Source organism: Hypanus sabinus, chromosome 21 (genome assembly GCF_030144855.1).
Source record: "Hypanus sabinus isolate sHypSab1 chromosome 21, sHypSab1.hap1, whole genome shotgun sequence".
Lineage (NCBI taxonomy): Eukaryota > Metazoa > Chordata > Chondrichthyes > Myliobatiformes > Dasyatidae > Hypanus > Hypanus sabinus.
In genome coordinates, this window is record NC_082726.1 from 60,818,230 (window position 1) to 60,836,241 (window position 18,012).

Consider the following 18,012-nt stretch of genomic DNA (forward strand, 5'->3'; position numbering starts at 1 on the left):
CCTGGAAAGGAGCTCCAAATCTACCAGACAAAAACAAGACCAAAAACTAAAGCTAAAGATTTGCTGACATAGTGAGCAAACTGATGTAAATTATTACAACAAGAGCTTGTAATCAGAGTTGACTAAGTGAACGTACAAATAAGCCATGAAGACAGAAGGTTGGAATGTGTTAGCCTTCGTTAGTAGAGGGATACAGTTCAATCCAGAGTAAAACATGCAAAATGCTGGAGGAACTCAACAGGTCTGGCAGCATCTATGGTAATGTTGCAGAGCTACAAAATCCTGATTAGACCACACTTGGATAGATCGTGTTTGTTTCTGATTGCCTCTTTATAGAAAGAATGTAGAAAGCTTTAAGGGTGCAGAGAATTACCAGGATGCTGCCTGGAATAGACAGCATGTGTTATAAGGATAGATTTACTGAGCTAAGGTTTTATATTTGGAATGAAGGAAGATAAGAGGTGACTCCATAGAAGTGTATAAGATTATAAGAGGCATAATTTTAAGGTGATTGGAGGAAAGTATGGGGGAGGGGATGTCAAAACAAAGTTTACACAGAGATTGGTGAGTGCCAGGGTGATGGTAGAGGCAGATACATTATGGATTTAAGAAACTCTTAGATAGGCACATGAATGAAGAAGAATGGAGGGCTATGTAAAGAGGGAAGGATTAGATTGATCTTAGAACAAGTTAATAAGTTGAAACAATATCGTAGGCCAAAGCACCTATACTGTGCTGAAGTATTCTATGTTCTACGTATGTTCTAATTTCAAATTTGTGCCTAATTAACCAATATGAACTGGGGCAGATATTGGTGTGCAGACTCACCCCCATATATCTCAGTGATGCACTGGCAAACAGAGCTCTGAAGAAAGGCTCACTCTTCGTTCCCTATGAAACTTGTTAAAATTTTAAACTTGTTTTGTATTCCATGCAGAAATCTTTATTGCTGCTGATAATAATTACAATTTCCTATATTGTGGGCAATTACAAAATTCTGAAAAATACAAGGCTTCAATACATCAATGATGCACTGAAAAACTGGTCTTACCTCGAGTAATTTATCTCCAGGAACCAGTCCATCAGGGCCTTTAGCTGGACTGTCATCTTCTACTTTTGCCACAAACACTCCATTCAAATTCCCTCCACAAATTTGGATCCCCAGGTCTATCTGTGTCTTCTTCAGGAATAGAAATCGTGGTTCAAAAGTTTGATTGGTTGAATCAACAGACTTCCTGTTGCATTAAAAATAAGAAACATCGATGGGTAACTATTGATAAATTCACAAGAAATTAAGAAAAGGTTTTCATCATGCCGCCAACTTAAAACTCCTTATATTCCATACCTATTCATCAATTTACATTCTTATTGAAGTCCTTAAGTTATTCTAAGATTTTTGCCCAGTATCATAACAATAGAGATTCTCTTGTGAATTATTTAGTTCCTCCTCGTAATCTTTTCTTTTCTCCTTCTCATTAAAGATAATGGCTCCTCATGCTTTAAAGATGGCATGGCAGTGTAATGCTAATACTGCACATCAGTGATGAGGGTTCAAATCCTAACACTGTCTGTAAGGAGTTTGTACATTCTCTCCATGACTGCACGTGTTTCCTCCAGATGCTCTAGTTTTCTCCTATGTTCCGAAGATGTACAGGTTAGTAAGTTGTGGGAATGATATAGTGGCGCTGGAAGCATGGTGACACTTCAAGGCTGTAGCCAGCAAATGCTTGGGCTGTGTTGAAGCTTGTGGATGCAAACAAGACAATTCACTGCATGTTTCAAGGTTTAAATGTACTTGTGACAAATACAGCTAATCTTTGATCTTTAATCAATAGTGGTCACTGTCACTGTCTTTCCTATCTTTTGTTCAGGACCCCATGGCACAACTGTGCAGTGAAACTCCAATAATCCAGCATACTTGGAACTTTGGCAATACAGGACTAGCAGATATTTGAATGTTTTTCCAATTCATACCCCAAAACAATTTTAATTTGTACATTACACAGTAATAAATGTTCCACTGAATCTGCTAAGAATAAGGGAAGACATAAAAGAGACTGCCATTGCTGAATTCCAGTTTCCACTGCTGAAAAGTATTCCCATAGTATGATGCTACCTCCATCATACTTTACAGTGGGGATAGTATTACCTGGCTGATCAGCAGTATTAGAAAAACATCCTTGCTTGGAAAGACTTAGAAAAGGGTCACTTAAAGGATACTATAAAGATTCACGGGCTTCCAGCTGGGTACAGGTATTGATTTTAACTGACGCTCCGAAGACTGACTCTACCATCTTCATCAGGGACAATGCCTGGGCATGTCTAATCTAATGGTATTTATACCCCCAGCTGTCTTCATCCAATCAGATTTCTGCTGTCCTATCTTGTTTACAATCAAATTTTAGTGGGCCACCAGACTAGACATGCCTAGGCATCATCCTTGATGAAGATGGCAGAGTCCGTCATTGAAACACTGGTTAAAATTGATACCTGAACCCAGCTGGAAGCCTGAGAAGAGTTTATTCGTCATATACGCCAGGAAAGCACTAGATCCTTTTTCACATGGAAGGACGTCAGAAAGAGAATAAGATTTAATGGTTAAACTCTTGGCAGTGTGGAGGATCAGAGGGATCTTGGGGTCCAAGTCCATAGGACACTCAAAGCTGCAGTGCAGTTTGACTCTGTGGTTAAGAAGGCATATGGTGCATTAATCGTGAGACTTCATCAATCGTGAGATTGAGTTTAAGAGCTGAGAGGTAATGTTGCAGCTACATAAGACCCTGGTCAGACCCCACTTGGAGTACCGTGCTCAGTTCTGGTCGCCTCACTACAGGACAGACGTGGAAACCATAGAAAGGGTGCAGAGGAGATTTACAAAGATGTTGCCTGAATTGGGGAGCATGCCTTATGAGAATAGGTTGAGTGAACTCAGCCTTGGAGTGACGGAGGATGAGAGGTGACCTGATAGAGGTGTACAAGATAATGAGAGGCATTGATTGTGTGGACAGTCAGGCTTTTTCCCAGGGCTGAAATGGCTAGCATGAGAGGGCATATTTTTAAGGTACTTGGAAGTAGGTACAGAGGAGATGCCAGGGTTAAGTTTCTTTACGCAGAGAGTGGTGAGTGTGTGGAATGTGCTGCCAGCGGCAGTGGTGGAGGTGGAAATGATAGTGCCTTTTAAGAGACTCCTGGATGGGTACATGGAGCTTAGAAAAATAGAGGGCTATGTGTAAGCCTAGGTACATCAAATGTAAGGACATGTTCGGCACAGCTTTGTGGGCTGAAGGGCTTATATTGAGCTGTAGGTTTTCTAGGTTTCTATGTTAATATCACTGACATATGTATTGAAATTTGTTGTCTTTGCAACAGCAGTACAATGCCATACAGAAAAAAATACGAATTACAGTAAATATAGATAGTAGTTAAACTAGTGCAAAAATTGAAAAAAAAGTAGTGACATAAAGCTCATGGGTTAAATGTCCATTCAGAAATCAGACAACAGAGGGAAAGAAGCTGTTCCTGAATTGTCTTCAGGCTTGCAAGTGTCTTTGGTGCCAACTTGTGGTCAGATAAAACTAAAATGGAATTTTCTAACCTTAACCTAAGGAATGTGTGGCATAAATCTAATACAGCACATCAGCCAGGTAACACTAACCCCACTGTACAGTATGGTGAAGGGAGCATCATGTTGTGAGGATGCTTTTCTGGAGCAGAGACTGGAAATTTGGTCAGGACTGATGGGAAGGTGAACACTGCTAAATACAGAGAGAACCTGGATCAAAACCTGCTAGCCTCTGCCAAGAAGTTTAAACTGGGAAGGAAGTTCATCCTTCAGCAGGACAACAACACAAGCTGAGCAACCGTGGGATGGCCTGAAATGAAGAAAATTAATGTCCTTGAGTGGTCCAGTCAGAGTCCTGACCTTAACCTGATCAAACATCTCTGGAAGACCGCAAAATTGCTGTCCAACTAACCTGGCACAGCTTGAGCAATTTTACAAGGAGGAATGGGCGAGCCTTGCTCCACCATATTGTGCAAAGCTAATAGAGACTTACCCAAAAAGACTACTGGTTGTAATAGGGGGAGAGGTGGTTCAACTAAGTACTGAGCAAAAGTTTTGAGCAATACTTTTGAACCACAGACATTTCAGCTTTTGAATTCAGCTTTGAAAACATTTCAGGTTTTCAAGTTTTAGAGATCTCTACAAAGTGATCTACATTAATTACAAATAGAAAACACGAAATAATTGAATGGCTAAGAATTTACCCCATTTAATATCACATACCAAATCATCACTGGTGCAAATAATTGGTTTTAGAAGTCACATAATTAGTTAAATGGAAATCACCTGTGTGTAGTTATGATTCAATTGATTGTAGCAAATATATACCTGTTTTGGAAGGTCCAATTGCTAGTGAGTTAGTATCCTGGCAAAATCTACACCATGAAGACAAAAGAACACTCCCAAGTCACTGAATATCCCTTACAGTTAAGTCAATCATCAAGAAATGGAAAGAATATGGCACAGTTGTAAATCTGCCTAGAGCAGGCATTCTCAAAAACTGAGTGGGAGTAAGAAGGGGACCAGTGAGGGAGTCTACCACGCGACCTATGGCAACTCTGGAGGAGTTACAAGCTTCAATGGCTGAGATAGGGGACACTGTGCATACAACAACTGTTGCCCGGGTACTTCACCAGTCGCAGCTTTATGGGAGAGTGGCAAAGAGAAAGCCACTGTTGAAAAAAACTCCCATGAAATCTCAGCTAGTTTGCCAGAAGACTCTGAAATCAGCTAGAAGGTGCTTTGGTTTGATAAAACCAATATTGAGCTTTTTGGCCTTCAGACTAAACACCATGTTTGTCGTTTAAGCCAAAGACCGCACATGATCAAAAACATACCACCCCTACTGTGAAGCATGGTGGTGGCTGCATTATGCTGTGGGGTTGCTTCACTGCAGCAGGCCTTGGAAGTCTCGTGAAGGTAGAGGGTAAAATGTAGCAAAATACAGGGAATTCCTGGAGGAAAACCTGATGCAGGCTGAAAGAGAACTGCAACTTGGGAGCAGACTTGTTTTCCAGCAAGACAATGACCCCAAGCATAAAGCCAAAGCTATAAAGTTAATGTCTTGGAGTAGCCAAGTCAGAGTCCAGACCTCAAACCAATTGAGAATTCGTGGTTGGACTTAAAAAGACTGTTCACTCATGATCCCCATGCAATCTGACAGAGCTTGAGAAGCTTTGCAAAGAAGAAAGGAGAAAAATTGCAGTGTCCAGATGTGCAAAGCTATTAGAGACCTATCCACATGCAGGCTCAAGGCTGTAATTGCTGCCAAAGGTGCATCTATTAAATACTGAATTGAAGAGAACAAGTAATTATGCAATCAATACTTTTGTGTTTAATAACTGCAATAAATCTAGACCAATTTGTAGAAATTTGTTTTCACTTTTGACATGAGTCTTTTCTGTTGATCAGTATCAAAAAAGCCAAATTAAATCCACTGTGATTCAATGTTGTAAACCAATAAAACATGAAAACTTCCAAGAGGGGTAAATATTTTTATAGGCACTGTACATGAATTGATGGGGTTCATCAACCATGGTTGGCAGCTCATCTAGGAAAAGGAAAACACTGATCTCAAATTTCTGCTGCCTTGCAGCTATACCTACTCATAGGCAAGGCTTCAGAAGTATCTGGAGAGAAATATGGAGAGCTGGTATCCCCAAGAGAGTCCTACATTGAGTTCAATGCAGACTTGCAACTTCTGTGACACTGCTGGTGCCTAATTCCTTTGGGCTCATCACATGTGTGCAGAGGAGGAGCTTGCTACATTGGGAACAGCTTGCTCACCATGTTATACTGCCCAGGCTTGCGTATATAGACAGCGAGGATGTAATGTCCGTGGTTGACCCTGCAACGGAGCCCTCAGAACGTAAAGTGGCACTAGGTACAGAAGTGTCTGTACGTAAGATGACTGACAGGAAATGATAAAGTAGAGGAGGTTGGGTGTGTTAATGGGTGGAGGTGTTCATCGACTATACTGCTCCGAAAAGTAACTATTTTTGAGTTTAGTCGTCATTGTACTCTAAGCAGCAGAAAGAATTCACAGCTTAATACTAGATATAAATGTGTAGTTTTTAAAAGACATGGGCAGCGCGGTAGCATAGGGGTTAGCACAATGCTTTACAGTACAGGTGACCCAGGTTCAAATCCCACTGCTGTCTGTAAGGAGTTTGTAAATTCTCCCCGTGATTGTGTGGGATTCCTCTGGGTGCTCTGGTTTCCTCCCACAGTCCAAAAGTTGGTTGGTCATTGTAAATTGTCCCGTGATTAGGCTCAGATTAAAAATGTTGGACTGCTGGATGGCGTGGCTTGAAAGGCCTGAAGGACCTAAACCGCAGTGCATCTCAATAAAAAAAATAAAAAATAAAATGATGGAAATCATTCAGTTAAATGGAACCATTCTCTCCAAAGTTTCAGAGCTGCTCTGTAGAACATGTGGGTGTAAGGTAGCAAACAAATCTAAAACACTCCACTTTTTAGATAGAATCAGAGATCTCTGCATTACCACTGCCTGAACGAACAGCATGTAAAAGGGCAGTGTTTATAACTGACCTAATGGAGTTCCGTGGACTAGTAGTTGGAGTAGTTTGTTTCGATGGAGGTGTTATTGTTCCTTCATCCTGTTCACTCACTGCATCGATTATCGAGTGATCGTCAGGCGTTGTTGCACCACTGCCGTGGGGAGTTGAATGATTACTTATTGGCTCCAGTCGAGAACTAGCCACACAGATCACACCATTAGGAAATGCATTACATACACAATTACTTAAAAAAAAACGAACAGCTTTCTGACAGCAAACCTGTAAAGCGATTTTGTGATATCAATCAGATTTAATAGTACATCATAATCCAATTGACTGATCAACAGCATGGCTGCCAAGAAAATCAAACTTAGTTAATTTGCCAACACTGATACACTGTCAATGTCTCTTTCAAATTGCTGTAGGGTGAATGGAAAAACTGGCAACTCTTTCCTTTGCTATTTGATATTAATGTTGAATATTAATCTGCAAACAATTATCAGAAGAATGATACAAATTAATCCCTTTTTAACTGTTAAGAGGGACAATCTGATATATTAAATACTTTAGATCCAGATATTTCTGACTAACTTTTGATAAAATATTTTATGTAATCACAAGTTCAGGACAGACTAAAACTAGAGGCTGTAGGTTTAAGGTTAGTGGGGAAAGATTTAAAGGGGGAGTTGGTGGGCAAATTTTTCCACACAGAATATATGGAAAGAGCTACCAGAGGAGATGGGAGAGATAGGAGCAATTACAATGTTTAAAAAATCATCTGGACAGGTCTATGACAGGAAAGGATTAGAGGGATCTGGGCCAAAAGCAGGCAAGTGGGATGAGCTTAGACAGGTTGGGGCTAAGGGCCTGTTTCCATGTGGTATAACTCAATGAATCTATGCAGCTGCTGCCAATGTGGTAGTCACTATTCATCCCTGATTATTCCTAGTCATTTCCAAAGACAGCTAACAGTCAACCACATTGGTGGACCTGGAATCACCTGTTAAATTCAACCACCCTGGATAAAAATGGCAGATTTTCTTCCCCAAAGGACATAAGTGATTGAGGTACGCTTTTTATGGCTATGCTTGCACTTGCCCAATCTATACCCCTCATAATTTTGTACACCTCTATCAAATTTCACCTCACGTTTCTACAGTCTGGGGAATAATGTCATAAACTATTCAATCTCTCCCTATAACTCAGGTCTTTGTATATTTTCTCTGTACTCTTTCAATATTCTTAACATCTTTCCTGTAGGTAGGTGACCAAAATTGGATACAATACTCCAAATTAAGCCTCACCAACGTCTTAATACAATTTCAATATAACATCCCAATTCCTGTACTCAATTCATTGATTTATGAAGGCCAGTGTGCCAAAAGCTTTCTTTACTTTCAATGAACTATGGATCTGCATTCCCAGATTTCTCTGTTCTACTGCATTCCTCAGTGCCCTACTGCTCACTGTGTAAGACCTATCCTGGGTTGGTCCTCTCAAAGAGCAACACCTCAGACTAGTGTGCATTAAGTTCTATCTGCCATTTTTCCAGTTGATCCAGGTGCTGCTGCAAACTTTCAAAGTCCTCTTCACTGACCACTCCACCCCTAATCTATCCACAATTTGCTGATCCAGTGTACTACATGATTATCCACATCATTGATAGATGATAGAACACCAACGGAGCCAGCACTAATCCCTGAAGCACACCTCTAGGCACAGATCTCCAAAGAGCCGATCATCTAGCACTCCCTGGCTTCTTTTGCGAAGCCAATGTTTATTACCTCATCTTGAGGGCCAAGCAACAAACCTTCTTGACCAACCTCCCAGGTGGGACCTTGTCAAAGGCCCTTCTAAAGTCCATGCAGACACCATCCATGGCCCTGCCTTCATCAAATTTCCTGGCAACTTCCTCAAAAATCTCTACAAGATTGGTTAGACATGACTTACCATGCACAAAGCCATGTTAACGATCCCTAATTATTCCGTCTATCCAAATATTATATACCTGGTCCCTTAGAATACTTTCCAATAACTTTTCCACTACTGATGTCAGGCTCACCAGTCTATAATTTCCTGGCTTATTCATAGAGTCTTTCTTAAATAACGGAACAACATTAGCAATCCTCTAATCCTCCAGCTCCTCATCCTTAAGTGCTTAAAGATGTCCTTAATGCTTAATTAAGGACAACTTATATGTTGGTTTGGTCCTGTTAAAAATCTGACAGTTACCTAAGTATCTTTTAGATAGGAGATCTTTTAGTTATCATTATCAAGTTCAGTTATTGGGAGTTATCTACTGAAGTGATAAAAGAGATCAGTGTACTTCTGTAGTCTCACCTGGAGCGTGAGTGATTACCCAGCTGATACATGTGAAGATTATATTGTGCCAAGATGGTGATAGTTTCACATGGCTCTGTCTGCCCAATAATTAATCGAGCCTGCTGTTCGGTGGCATTCCTCAAATTAATACCGTTATACTGTGAAAAATAACAACATCACATTAACATAAATACTGACCAACAAAAATGACTGTTTCCTTAATTATTCTAATATCAGGGTGGGGACAGAAGGGCAAGACAAAACAAAAAGCATAAAAAAGCAGAAGAAAGCGAGAGAAGAGCCTTTTTTAAAAAGAATCTTTTATGAATTGATAGCTCTGCACAATTTCTGGGCAATGAATTATCTTTCAATCTGAAACTAAAATAAACATGCACCAAACCACAAACAATAAGTCGTTAAGTAATCCAGGGATCCAATTCAAAAGTGCTAAATATTGACTACAAACACAGGAAGCTCACTGCAAAATAACATGGAAGCACTTAAAAGGCGAATCTGTTTTCAACCTCACTCTTCTCTTCACTAAAGCACAAGTTAGTCACTGCTTACGTTGCTTATTCAAGCTCTGCTGGGAACCATGACCTCCATTTTTTGCCTCTGACGTTACAGTGCATTGCAAGCCAAGCAAACACAATACAATGGATTCCAGTTAATTTGGCCATTGGTTAATCAGGGCAACTGCTAATGTGGGACAACTCTTAAAGAACAAAAACTAATCAAGAAAATAGCTGGGATTCCCTTTGTTTACCTGAGACACTATGCTGCTTAATTAGAACAGGAGATTGTTGCCGAATGGTTCCTAACCAGTGTCAGACACACTTGTGTGGTCATTAAGACACTACACTGTGCAAGCAGTTTTTAAATTGTGTCAGTTGCGTGTTTTTGTGTTCAAAAAGAGGTGATCTTTCTCACTGACAGTTGGCAAGACAACTTGGAACAGTCCTGCTCACTGCAGATTGAAGATTCAGGCTTGCAGATGCAAGAAAGAGCCACGAGTGAAAATGAAACTATTTCCCAACTTCAACAAGTCCAGAACGATGAGGAATTTGAAAGTACCAACAATCATCCTGAATGTTGCAATGAAAATGAAGATTCGAAGAATGCAATCATCAAAAGTATTGTATGAAAGCAGTCCAGTATCTACACTAGATGTCTGCACTGAATTTGTTCATTTACGGTCAATCAATGGAATTCCTCCTCCAATAACTCTTAGGAACTAATACACAGATTTATAATACTGTAGTAGTGTTGGTAGTATTCTAATTTCTGTATTAATTTAATTCAGTTAAAATTAGTGTCTTTTTTATACCTTTTTTTAAAACTATTTCCAAGAAACTTCAGCTACTTGGGGCAACTGCTTAATTGGGCCAAAATATACTGGCCCTGATCTGTTTCAATTAACTGGAATCCACTGTATTCGTATGAACATTGTTAACAGCAAAGTTTATTTGGAAGATCAACTCTGGAAATACCTTCAAATCCCTGGGTACAAAGCTGTCAATATCAGTTATACAGTGATTGTGTGCCAGGAAGTATTTAAAGCAGCAAGTGCAATGCACCTAGATTGCAGAATCTGACCAGGCTCTCTACTGAAGGTCCGGGAGACTTGAATCACAACCAGGTTTATTATTGTCTTATTTGATAGGAAATCTGTTGTTTTGCAGCAGCAGTACACTGCAAATACTATAAATTACAAAATAAATAAACAGTGACAAAAGAAATTAATAATGAGGTGTTCATGAAAAGCTTTAGAAAACAAAGAACTGTGGTAAATTCACATTCTCCACAATCAATGACATGTAGCACTTTGTGCAGTGAATCACTACCTTATCTGCATTCAGACTTAATTTTGGGTGCTGTCCGTAATCTGACCAGTCAAAGTCAACATATATACATTGCAGCAAGACTCTGCCACAATCTCAAGTGTTAATATCCCTGCCCAAAGTAATGAAAAACAACTGAACTTCATTCATTTGGATGTTGAGCACTCTGACAGGCCTTCTGAGTTCCTCCAGCATTTTGTGTTTTTTGCTCAGGTTTCCAGCGTCTGCAGATTTTCTCATTTGTCAAAAATGTATTTTGAGATTTGTAGAAGCATTAAGTTATGCAAGATTTTTCTTATTAACATTAGCCAACTTGAAGAATTAGTCATTCACATTTACCTCAAGTAACTGGTCACCATATTCAAGTCCTGCTTGATGAGCGATGCTTCCCCCAATGACCTTGGATACAAAAATTCCTCCATTTTCTCCACTTACAATGGAGATTCCAAGGGGCTCAGCTCCTTTCTGTACTGTCACATGACGTGGTTCATGTAGGTAGGGCCTTTAAAACAAAGTCAAGTGGAACAGTTGTTGAGATTTGATTCTAATTAATACTTATGAAACCTTGCATGGAGCTTGTTTTTAAAATGTGCAAAATATTGGCTTTAAACTATCCCATATAAGACCATAAGACATGGGCAGAATGGGCCCTTCAACCCATCGAGTCTGCTCTGCCATTTCATCATGAATTATTTATGATCCCTCTCAATACTATTCTCCTGCCTTACCTCTGGAACCTTTTGATGCCCTGATTAGTCAAGAACCTATCAAACTCTGCTTTAAATATACCCAATAACTTGGTCTGCACAACTATATGTGACAATGAATTCCACAGACTCACCACCCTCTGGCACCCTAAATCCTCTTCTCTGTTCTAAAAGGACTACTCTCTATTCTGAGGCTGTGTCCTCTGGTCCTATACTCCCATACTACAGGAAACATCCTCTCCACATCCACTCAATCGAGGCCTTCCTTCAATATTCTATAGGTTTCAATGAGATCCTCCTCCTATGGTCCTCATACATTAACCCTTTCATTCCTGGAATAATTTTCTTGTACCCGTTTTGGACCCTCATCAATGCCAGCACAGCTTTTCTTAAACAAGGGGACTAAAACTGCTAAAATATGCATATTTATACATGCATTAGCAAAAAGACACAGAAGCACAAGTGGCCAACAGTTCTGTCATAGAGAAGTACAGCACAGAAACAGACACTTTGGTTCATCTTGTCCATGCTGAAACCATTTAAACTGCCAATTCACTATGAGTAGGGAATAGGCAGAGCTTATCCTCTTGTCAGCAGTATTGAACAATCTGTAAAGAAACACTGGCAAGATCGATTCTGCCTCCAAAATTTAAGCATTTAAGCAAACAGATCATTGCTGGCAATGATCCATATGGAACATATAGCAACACCAAATACAAATTATTTTCTATGCATAAAATGATTTTCTCAACAAAATCATTCTTAAATGTTATTAAGCACACATGCACATACAACTTTCTTATGCAATAATGCATAGTCCCAGGGAAGTATTATGTACTTGGTCAGGTTCTTACAATTTGGGCATGGAACAAAATAAACAGAATAAATATTGCACAGCACAATAACAATCATAGTTGAAGGAAGTCACAATTGTCCTGTGTTGTTATCTATCCTGACAGCAGCCATAAAGGTAAGGTTTACAAGAAATTAATATTGTTCCAGTTTTCAATGCAATGTTTTTTTTATTAATACATAGAATATAGAACAGTTCAGCACAGTACTGGCCCTTCAACCCTTGATGTTGTACTGACCCTTTAAATTACTAATATCAATCTCACTTTTCTCCCCGAACAAAGCCCTCCACTTTTCATCCAACCCAACATTGCTGTATTCAAACTGTCTATGCCCCATAAAACATTTAAAAAAAGACTACTGACAATGATTTGTAAAACTTTACACATAATGTCTTTTCTAGCAGAAAAAAAAATTAACATTGCACAACAGCACTCCTTGGACAAACTTTGCAACAGTTGTTCAATTTGAGTTGCTGTAAGTAGTACACTGCCTAATAAATATCTCAATTATCCAATCATGTAGTTAACTTTAACAGGATATAAAGTTGCAGGGCTCTTTAAACATTGTGCAGTGATGCAAGGGCACTTCCTCTCTGCCTTCTGCCTAACTGGCTGAGCACTGCAAGCATCCTATGGCAAATTGCTTTTGCACTAATATTGCCTTCTTAAGTTTCTTTCTGGTGATCAGTATCTGAGCTATCTGATATGATGCAAACTATCAATGCTGATACTGAAGTGCTCCAAAATTAGGAAAAGAAATTTAGGACAAAATATAGAGAGGATGTCCCTTTAGAACAGAGATGAGGAAGAATTTCTTTAGCCAGAGGGTGGAGGCCAAATCATTGAGTATATTTAAAGTAGAAGCTGATAAGTTCTTAATAAGGAAGGACATCAAAGTTTATGAGAGAAGGCAGGTGAATAGGGTTGAGAAGGGAAAATAAATCTGCCATGATGGAATGGTGGCGCAGAGTGCATGGGCCGAATGGCCTAATTCTGCTCTTTTGTCTTAACCACTGTTCATTGCCACTGTTCTTATCACTCTTCAATTGGATTGCTTTTTCCATAAACGTGTTAATAGCCTCCTGTAATAGTAATCTCACACACTCCTATCCTGATGAGTTTTCCAAATGTTAATACAAGTAGTATACACTGAGATGTTCTGTTGGTTATCACTAATTTGCTCTTCTGCACAACACATTGCTATTCACTGCTTGAATTACAGCACAAACAATCCTTTCTACAATTAGTAGTGAAATATTTAGATTTTTGATGAAATAAATAAAAATAATGAATAAGTCACATTATATCAAGTGTCATTGGATCACTTGACATAACATACCTTTTATTGCTTTTATTTATTTTTCCATCATTGAAGTAATTAATTAGCTGCTGTCAGGCAGACCAGGATGTTTCAAATAATTATCAGCCTTTAAGGGATTAAAGCTGCCATGCAAGAGCTGCCAGATAAAAAGGTACTATAATTAACAAATGGGAAATGACAAATCAGAAAGGAAAGGGAGAGTTACACACAGGAAAGCAGAAAGCAAGCTAATTTGTAACAGGCCAACCTCAGACTTCGTAGTGATGAAAATCGAGGTCTAGGAGTGAGAGGAATTCTCAGAAAGGACCTATTACGGAAAAGGTATCTAAAAAGGGTCAGAATTAAAAGAAAGATAGTCGAAGAGAAAATTACCAAGAAGTTTAAAAATGTCCTGCTTTAAGAAAAGTACAAAACAGTGATAAAAGTCCAAGGTTTCATAAATAAAAAGTTTTTCAATAAGACACATAATTGTGAAGTTAAGACTTGAGACCTGTTGTTATCCGATTTTGTTTTGGGTAATAAAATTAACTCAAAGTGCAATGGCAATCTCCAATAATTCCACTTTACAAGTTTACAACTTCACCAAGTTACATTGACAATATTATTATTAAACTGGGGCATTTATACAAAAAAAGTTCAACCAAAACAATAAAAATAATTGTAGCACAGGTTTACAACTAGTCTGGTTGTATTTAGCAGAGATTCCCAACCTGGGGTCCACGGACCCCTCAGTTAATGGTAGGAGTCCATGCAATCAAAAGGTTGGAAATCCCTGATTTAAAGCAGTGTCAGTTAAAATTTGGACTATCTGAGTTATTGATATATTACAAATATATGCATTATGTAACCATTCCACAAAATTTTTTTTAAAGATCACACTTATGGATCTACAATTGAGAAATACTAATAAAGTTTCAGGTATTTGTTAGCTGAGATAATTTATTTTCAGATTAAGTTACAATGTGGCCTGTTTTTTGATAGTTAACAAAACTTGTAAATCATTTGACCTATCAGGTGCAGACCAAAGATGAATGAAAAATGACTATAATCTGGAAGCCATAAAGTTATACTCAAAAGGCAAATGACATGCCTTCACATATGTATAACTTGCTTTCCTTAGGGTGATGGATCTTAAGTATATAAGATTATGAGAGGCAGAGACAGGGGAGATAGTCAGAACTTTTCCACCATAGTAGGGATTCGAAGCAAGACGGCAAAGGTTTAAAGTGGGAGCAATGAGTTTTGAGGGGGAACGGAGGAGAAAGTTCTGTTTTACATAGAGTGGTTGATATCTAGAGTTTGCTGCCGGAGGAGATAGTATAAGCATTATGTTAAAGAAGTATTTAGACAAATACTTCAATAGGCAAAGCAGAGAAGAATATGGTCCTAATGTGAGAAAATGTGGGTCAAGAGCCTGTTTCTTTTCTGTATGACTATAACACTTACAATCAGGGGACAAATCATTTTTGCTCTCTTCATTGCTACAGTGATTGGCTGAAAACACACTGATTTAGCCAAGTGTGTGAAAGATTCTGAAAATACATTAACCTAGTTGCGATTTGGTTTATATTATACAATTTAAAGCATATTTTTGCAAACAGACAAAATTATGCAAATTATTCAAAGGAAAAAAATGTGTTTACATCAGAATACTTTTTTGACTTTATAACTCCACTTGCCTATCAGTATATTTGGTTCAAATTTATACATTTAAAAGTAGTAGCTTCCCACAGCTTGGATAAATTCAGTATGAAAATACACAAAAGACATTCACCACAATTCAGAGTTAAGTAAATTTTGTGTTTTTCAAACATGCCTTGTTATTTCTGAGTATTGTTATTTTGTCAGCTATTGGCCAAACACATTACTGAAAGCTCTCTAATTTTGACTGACTTTTTTTTTAAAAAGGGAAATGGTTCTGTAGTCTGTTCTTCCAATAAACATCATGGCAAGTTTGCTGGTAAAATATTTAAACATATAATGTAAAATACTGTTTAACTCTTAAGTATTAAAAAAAATTTTAGGACTAGATTGCTATATCTAAGTTCCCTTAATTGTTGAATACACAAAATATTAATAAAAACCCTTTTTTATGAAATATTATTTAAAGCTAATCTCTAGTTCTCTTAATTGTTGAATACACAAAATACTAATAAAAACCCTTTTTAATGAAATATTATCTAAAGCTAATCTCTAGTTATGCACAGCCTTGTGTCAGTACTCGAGTATTTCAGTGCACTGACTAGCACAGGCTGTTATAAACAATTAACAACTAAAAACCTCAAACAGTTACAACATTCTGCTCATACCTGTCTTTCCTGTATTCTCCTGTTGACACAGGACTGATGGAGATCTTAGTTAGAGAAGAAATTGAACTCTGTGATTGGCTGCTGCCAAATGAAGATGTCTCTAGATTCACTGGTGATTGCGGGGGCGTAATCAGACTGGGGCTGCTTCGCTCGGAACCTGATTGCAAACATATCAATATGAAAAAGGGCAATTCAGAAAACCTGTTTTCAAAACCCGCAGTACTTCTTTTGAGCAATTTTCAACTTAATCTGAAACACCTCCCAAGTACTAACTCATTTAAACATCTATGAGCATATTTGCTCAGTGCCTTCAACATTTCCAATCTGTTGAACATTTGAAAGCTTATATCAGTTCCTTTGCTGTTGCTCAGTCAGTTAGTCCAGACTGCCAATGCTCAAGGCAGCACACAACAAACTATCACAAATCTTATAGCCCACACAACAGAAGTTACCTTGGGACTTGAGCTATATTATATTTTTTGTGTGACTGTATGTTTATTGCTATCTTATATGTGCTCTATGTACCTTGTGCTGTGTATGACTGTTGGTGCTGTGTTTTGCATCTTGGCCCTGGAGGAATGCTGTTTTGTTTGGGTGTATTCACAAATATTTATGAATGGTTGAATGGCAATTAAATTTGAACTTGAACTTGAGGTTGATGAACCCTTTAAATTGCATGTGTAGAGAAAGGTCTTTCAGCTATGCAAGGTTTATAGTCATTAGTTGAACATTGAACTCCAAAATGACCACACTGACATCAAATTGAAATCTCACTTAATCAGAATCAGTAATGCATGATGTGAAATTTGTATTTTGTGGCAGCCCTACAGTGCAAAGACAAAAATCTATAAAACACAAATAAAAAGAATAATGAGGTAGCGATCATGGACTGTTCAGAAACCTGACGCTGAATAAATCTGGTGTACTTTCGCTACACACACTGATTAAGGATTACCTACATGACCAAACTGTGAAAATCAATGCATGTATATTTCTGTTTAGAAAGTCAGGTGCTGTAAAGTCAAATTTTGTACCTGCCAATACTATATAAGAGTACAATAAGTAAACCTTAGACATAAATACAACTGAATGGCCATTAGGTATCAGATCTATAAATACTGAGATGTTTTCCTTTCTCTATAGCAGTGGTTTTCATTCTCCCCAAGGGGGCCAGGATTTCAATGACAACAGTTCCATACCTTGCATTTCTGTTATCTTGTTATTCCTCTTGTTCTTTCATTCCATACTAATAGCTTCTACATTCAACAGATCATCCTCAGTGTGTTACACCCTTATTATTCTACCTAGTCCCATCAATCTGCCTGTGGACCATAACCCACTATACCCATCCCATTCATGTACTTATCCAAACTTCTCTTAAATGTTGAAATCAAATCCACATTCACCACCTCCACTGGCAGCTTGTTCCATACTCTCACCATCCTCTGATAATGTCCTTCCCCTCTACCACTTTTCCTGTTATCATTCATCTGCTCTTGACAGTGTGATTAATCCACTTTCACTATTCTCTTTCAAACAGTGCAACTGCTTGTTATATATTCTCTGTTGGTCCCATCCTATCACAGATCACTCATTTCTTCTTCTGCTTCCTTCCCTCTTGCCTGCAACATAAAGAATGCTTAATTTCCAACTTTCATCGGAGGAAAGGTCATCATTCCAAAACACCAACCAATTCCCTAACATAAGTATTTTTTTAACCTGATGAGTTTTCCAGCATTTTGTGTTTCTTTTCTCTATTATCTTGGTTTTCCAAATTTACAAATTGTTTGGCAGTCCAAATACACCTCAGCAGTACAAAATCCACATAATTGTGAGCAAAACTTTTGTAGTAAAGAGTTCTTACCTTTCTCAAGGTGAAACTGGTTGTGTTGTACAATTGAAATAGTCAGCTCGTTATTGAGCCAATAAGGTGAAGTTTCAAGGAGGCTAACAAACAGCTAAACAGTTGTCATAGCAACATAACATTATACATAAAAGAAAGAGCAAATGCTATTTTGCATTAAATAAGAAACCAATTTGGGTGCAATGGTAAGTGTGTTGCTTAGTATAATGCTA

The 18,012-nt window shown here is 38.3% G+C and overlaps 1 protein-coding gene across 6 annotated transcripts in view; it reads right to left on the reverse strand.

Moving 5' to 3' along the window:
- Nucleotides 1–18,012, reverse strand: part of dlg5a (discs, large homolog 5a (Drosophila)) — a 221,687-nt gene that overhangs the window by 24,981 nt on the left and 178,694 nt on the right. For all 6 annotated transcript variants that reach the window (XM_059946690.1, XM_059946688.1, XM_059946689.1 and 3 more), the window contains 5 exons: nt 15,937–16,093; nt 11,085–11,247; nt 8,923–9,062; nt 6,614–6,778; nt 1,052–1,235 (listed from right to left, as the gene is read on the reverse strand). In XM_059946690.1, the coding sequence (XP_059802673.1) occupies nt 1,052–1,235; nt 6,614–6,778; nt 8,923–9,062; nt 11,085–11,247; nt 15,937–16,093 (809 nt within the window). The remainder of the gene's footprint in view (nt 1–1,051; nt 1,236–6,613; nt 6,779–8,922; nt 9,063–11,084; nt 11,248–15,936; nt 16,094–18,012) is intronic.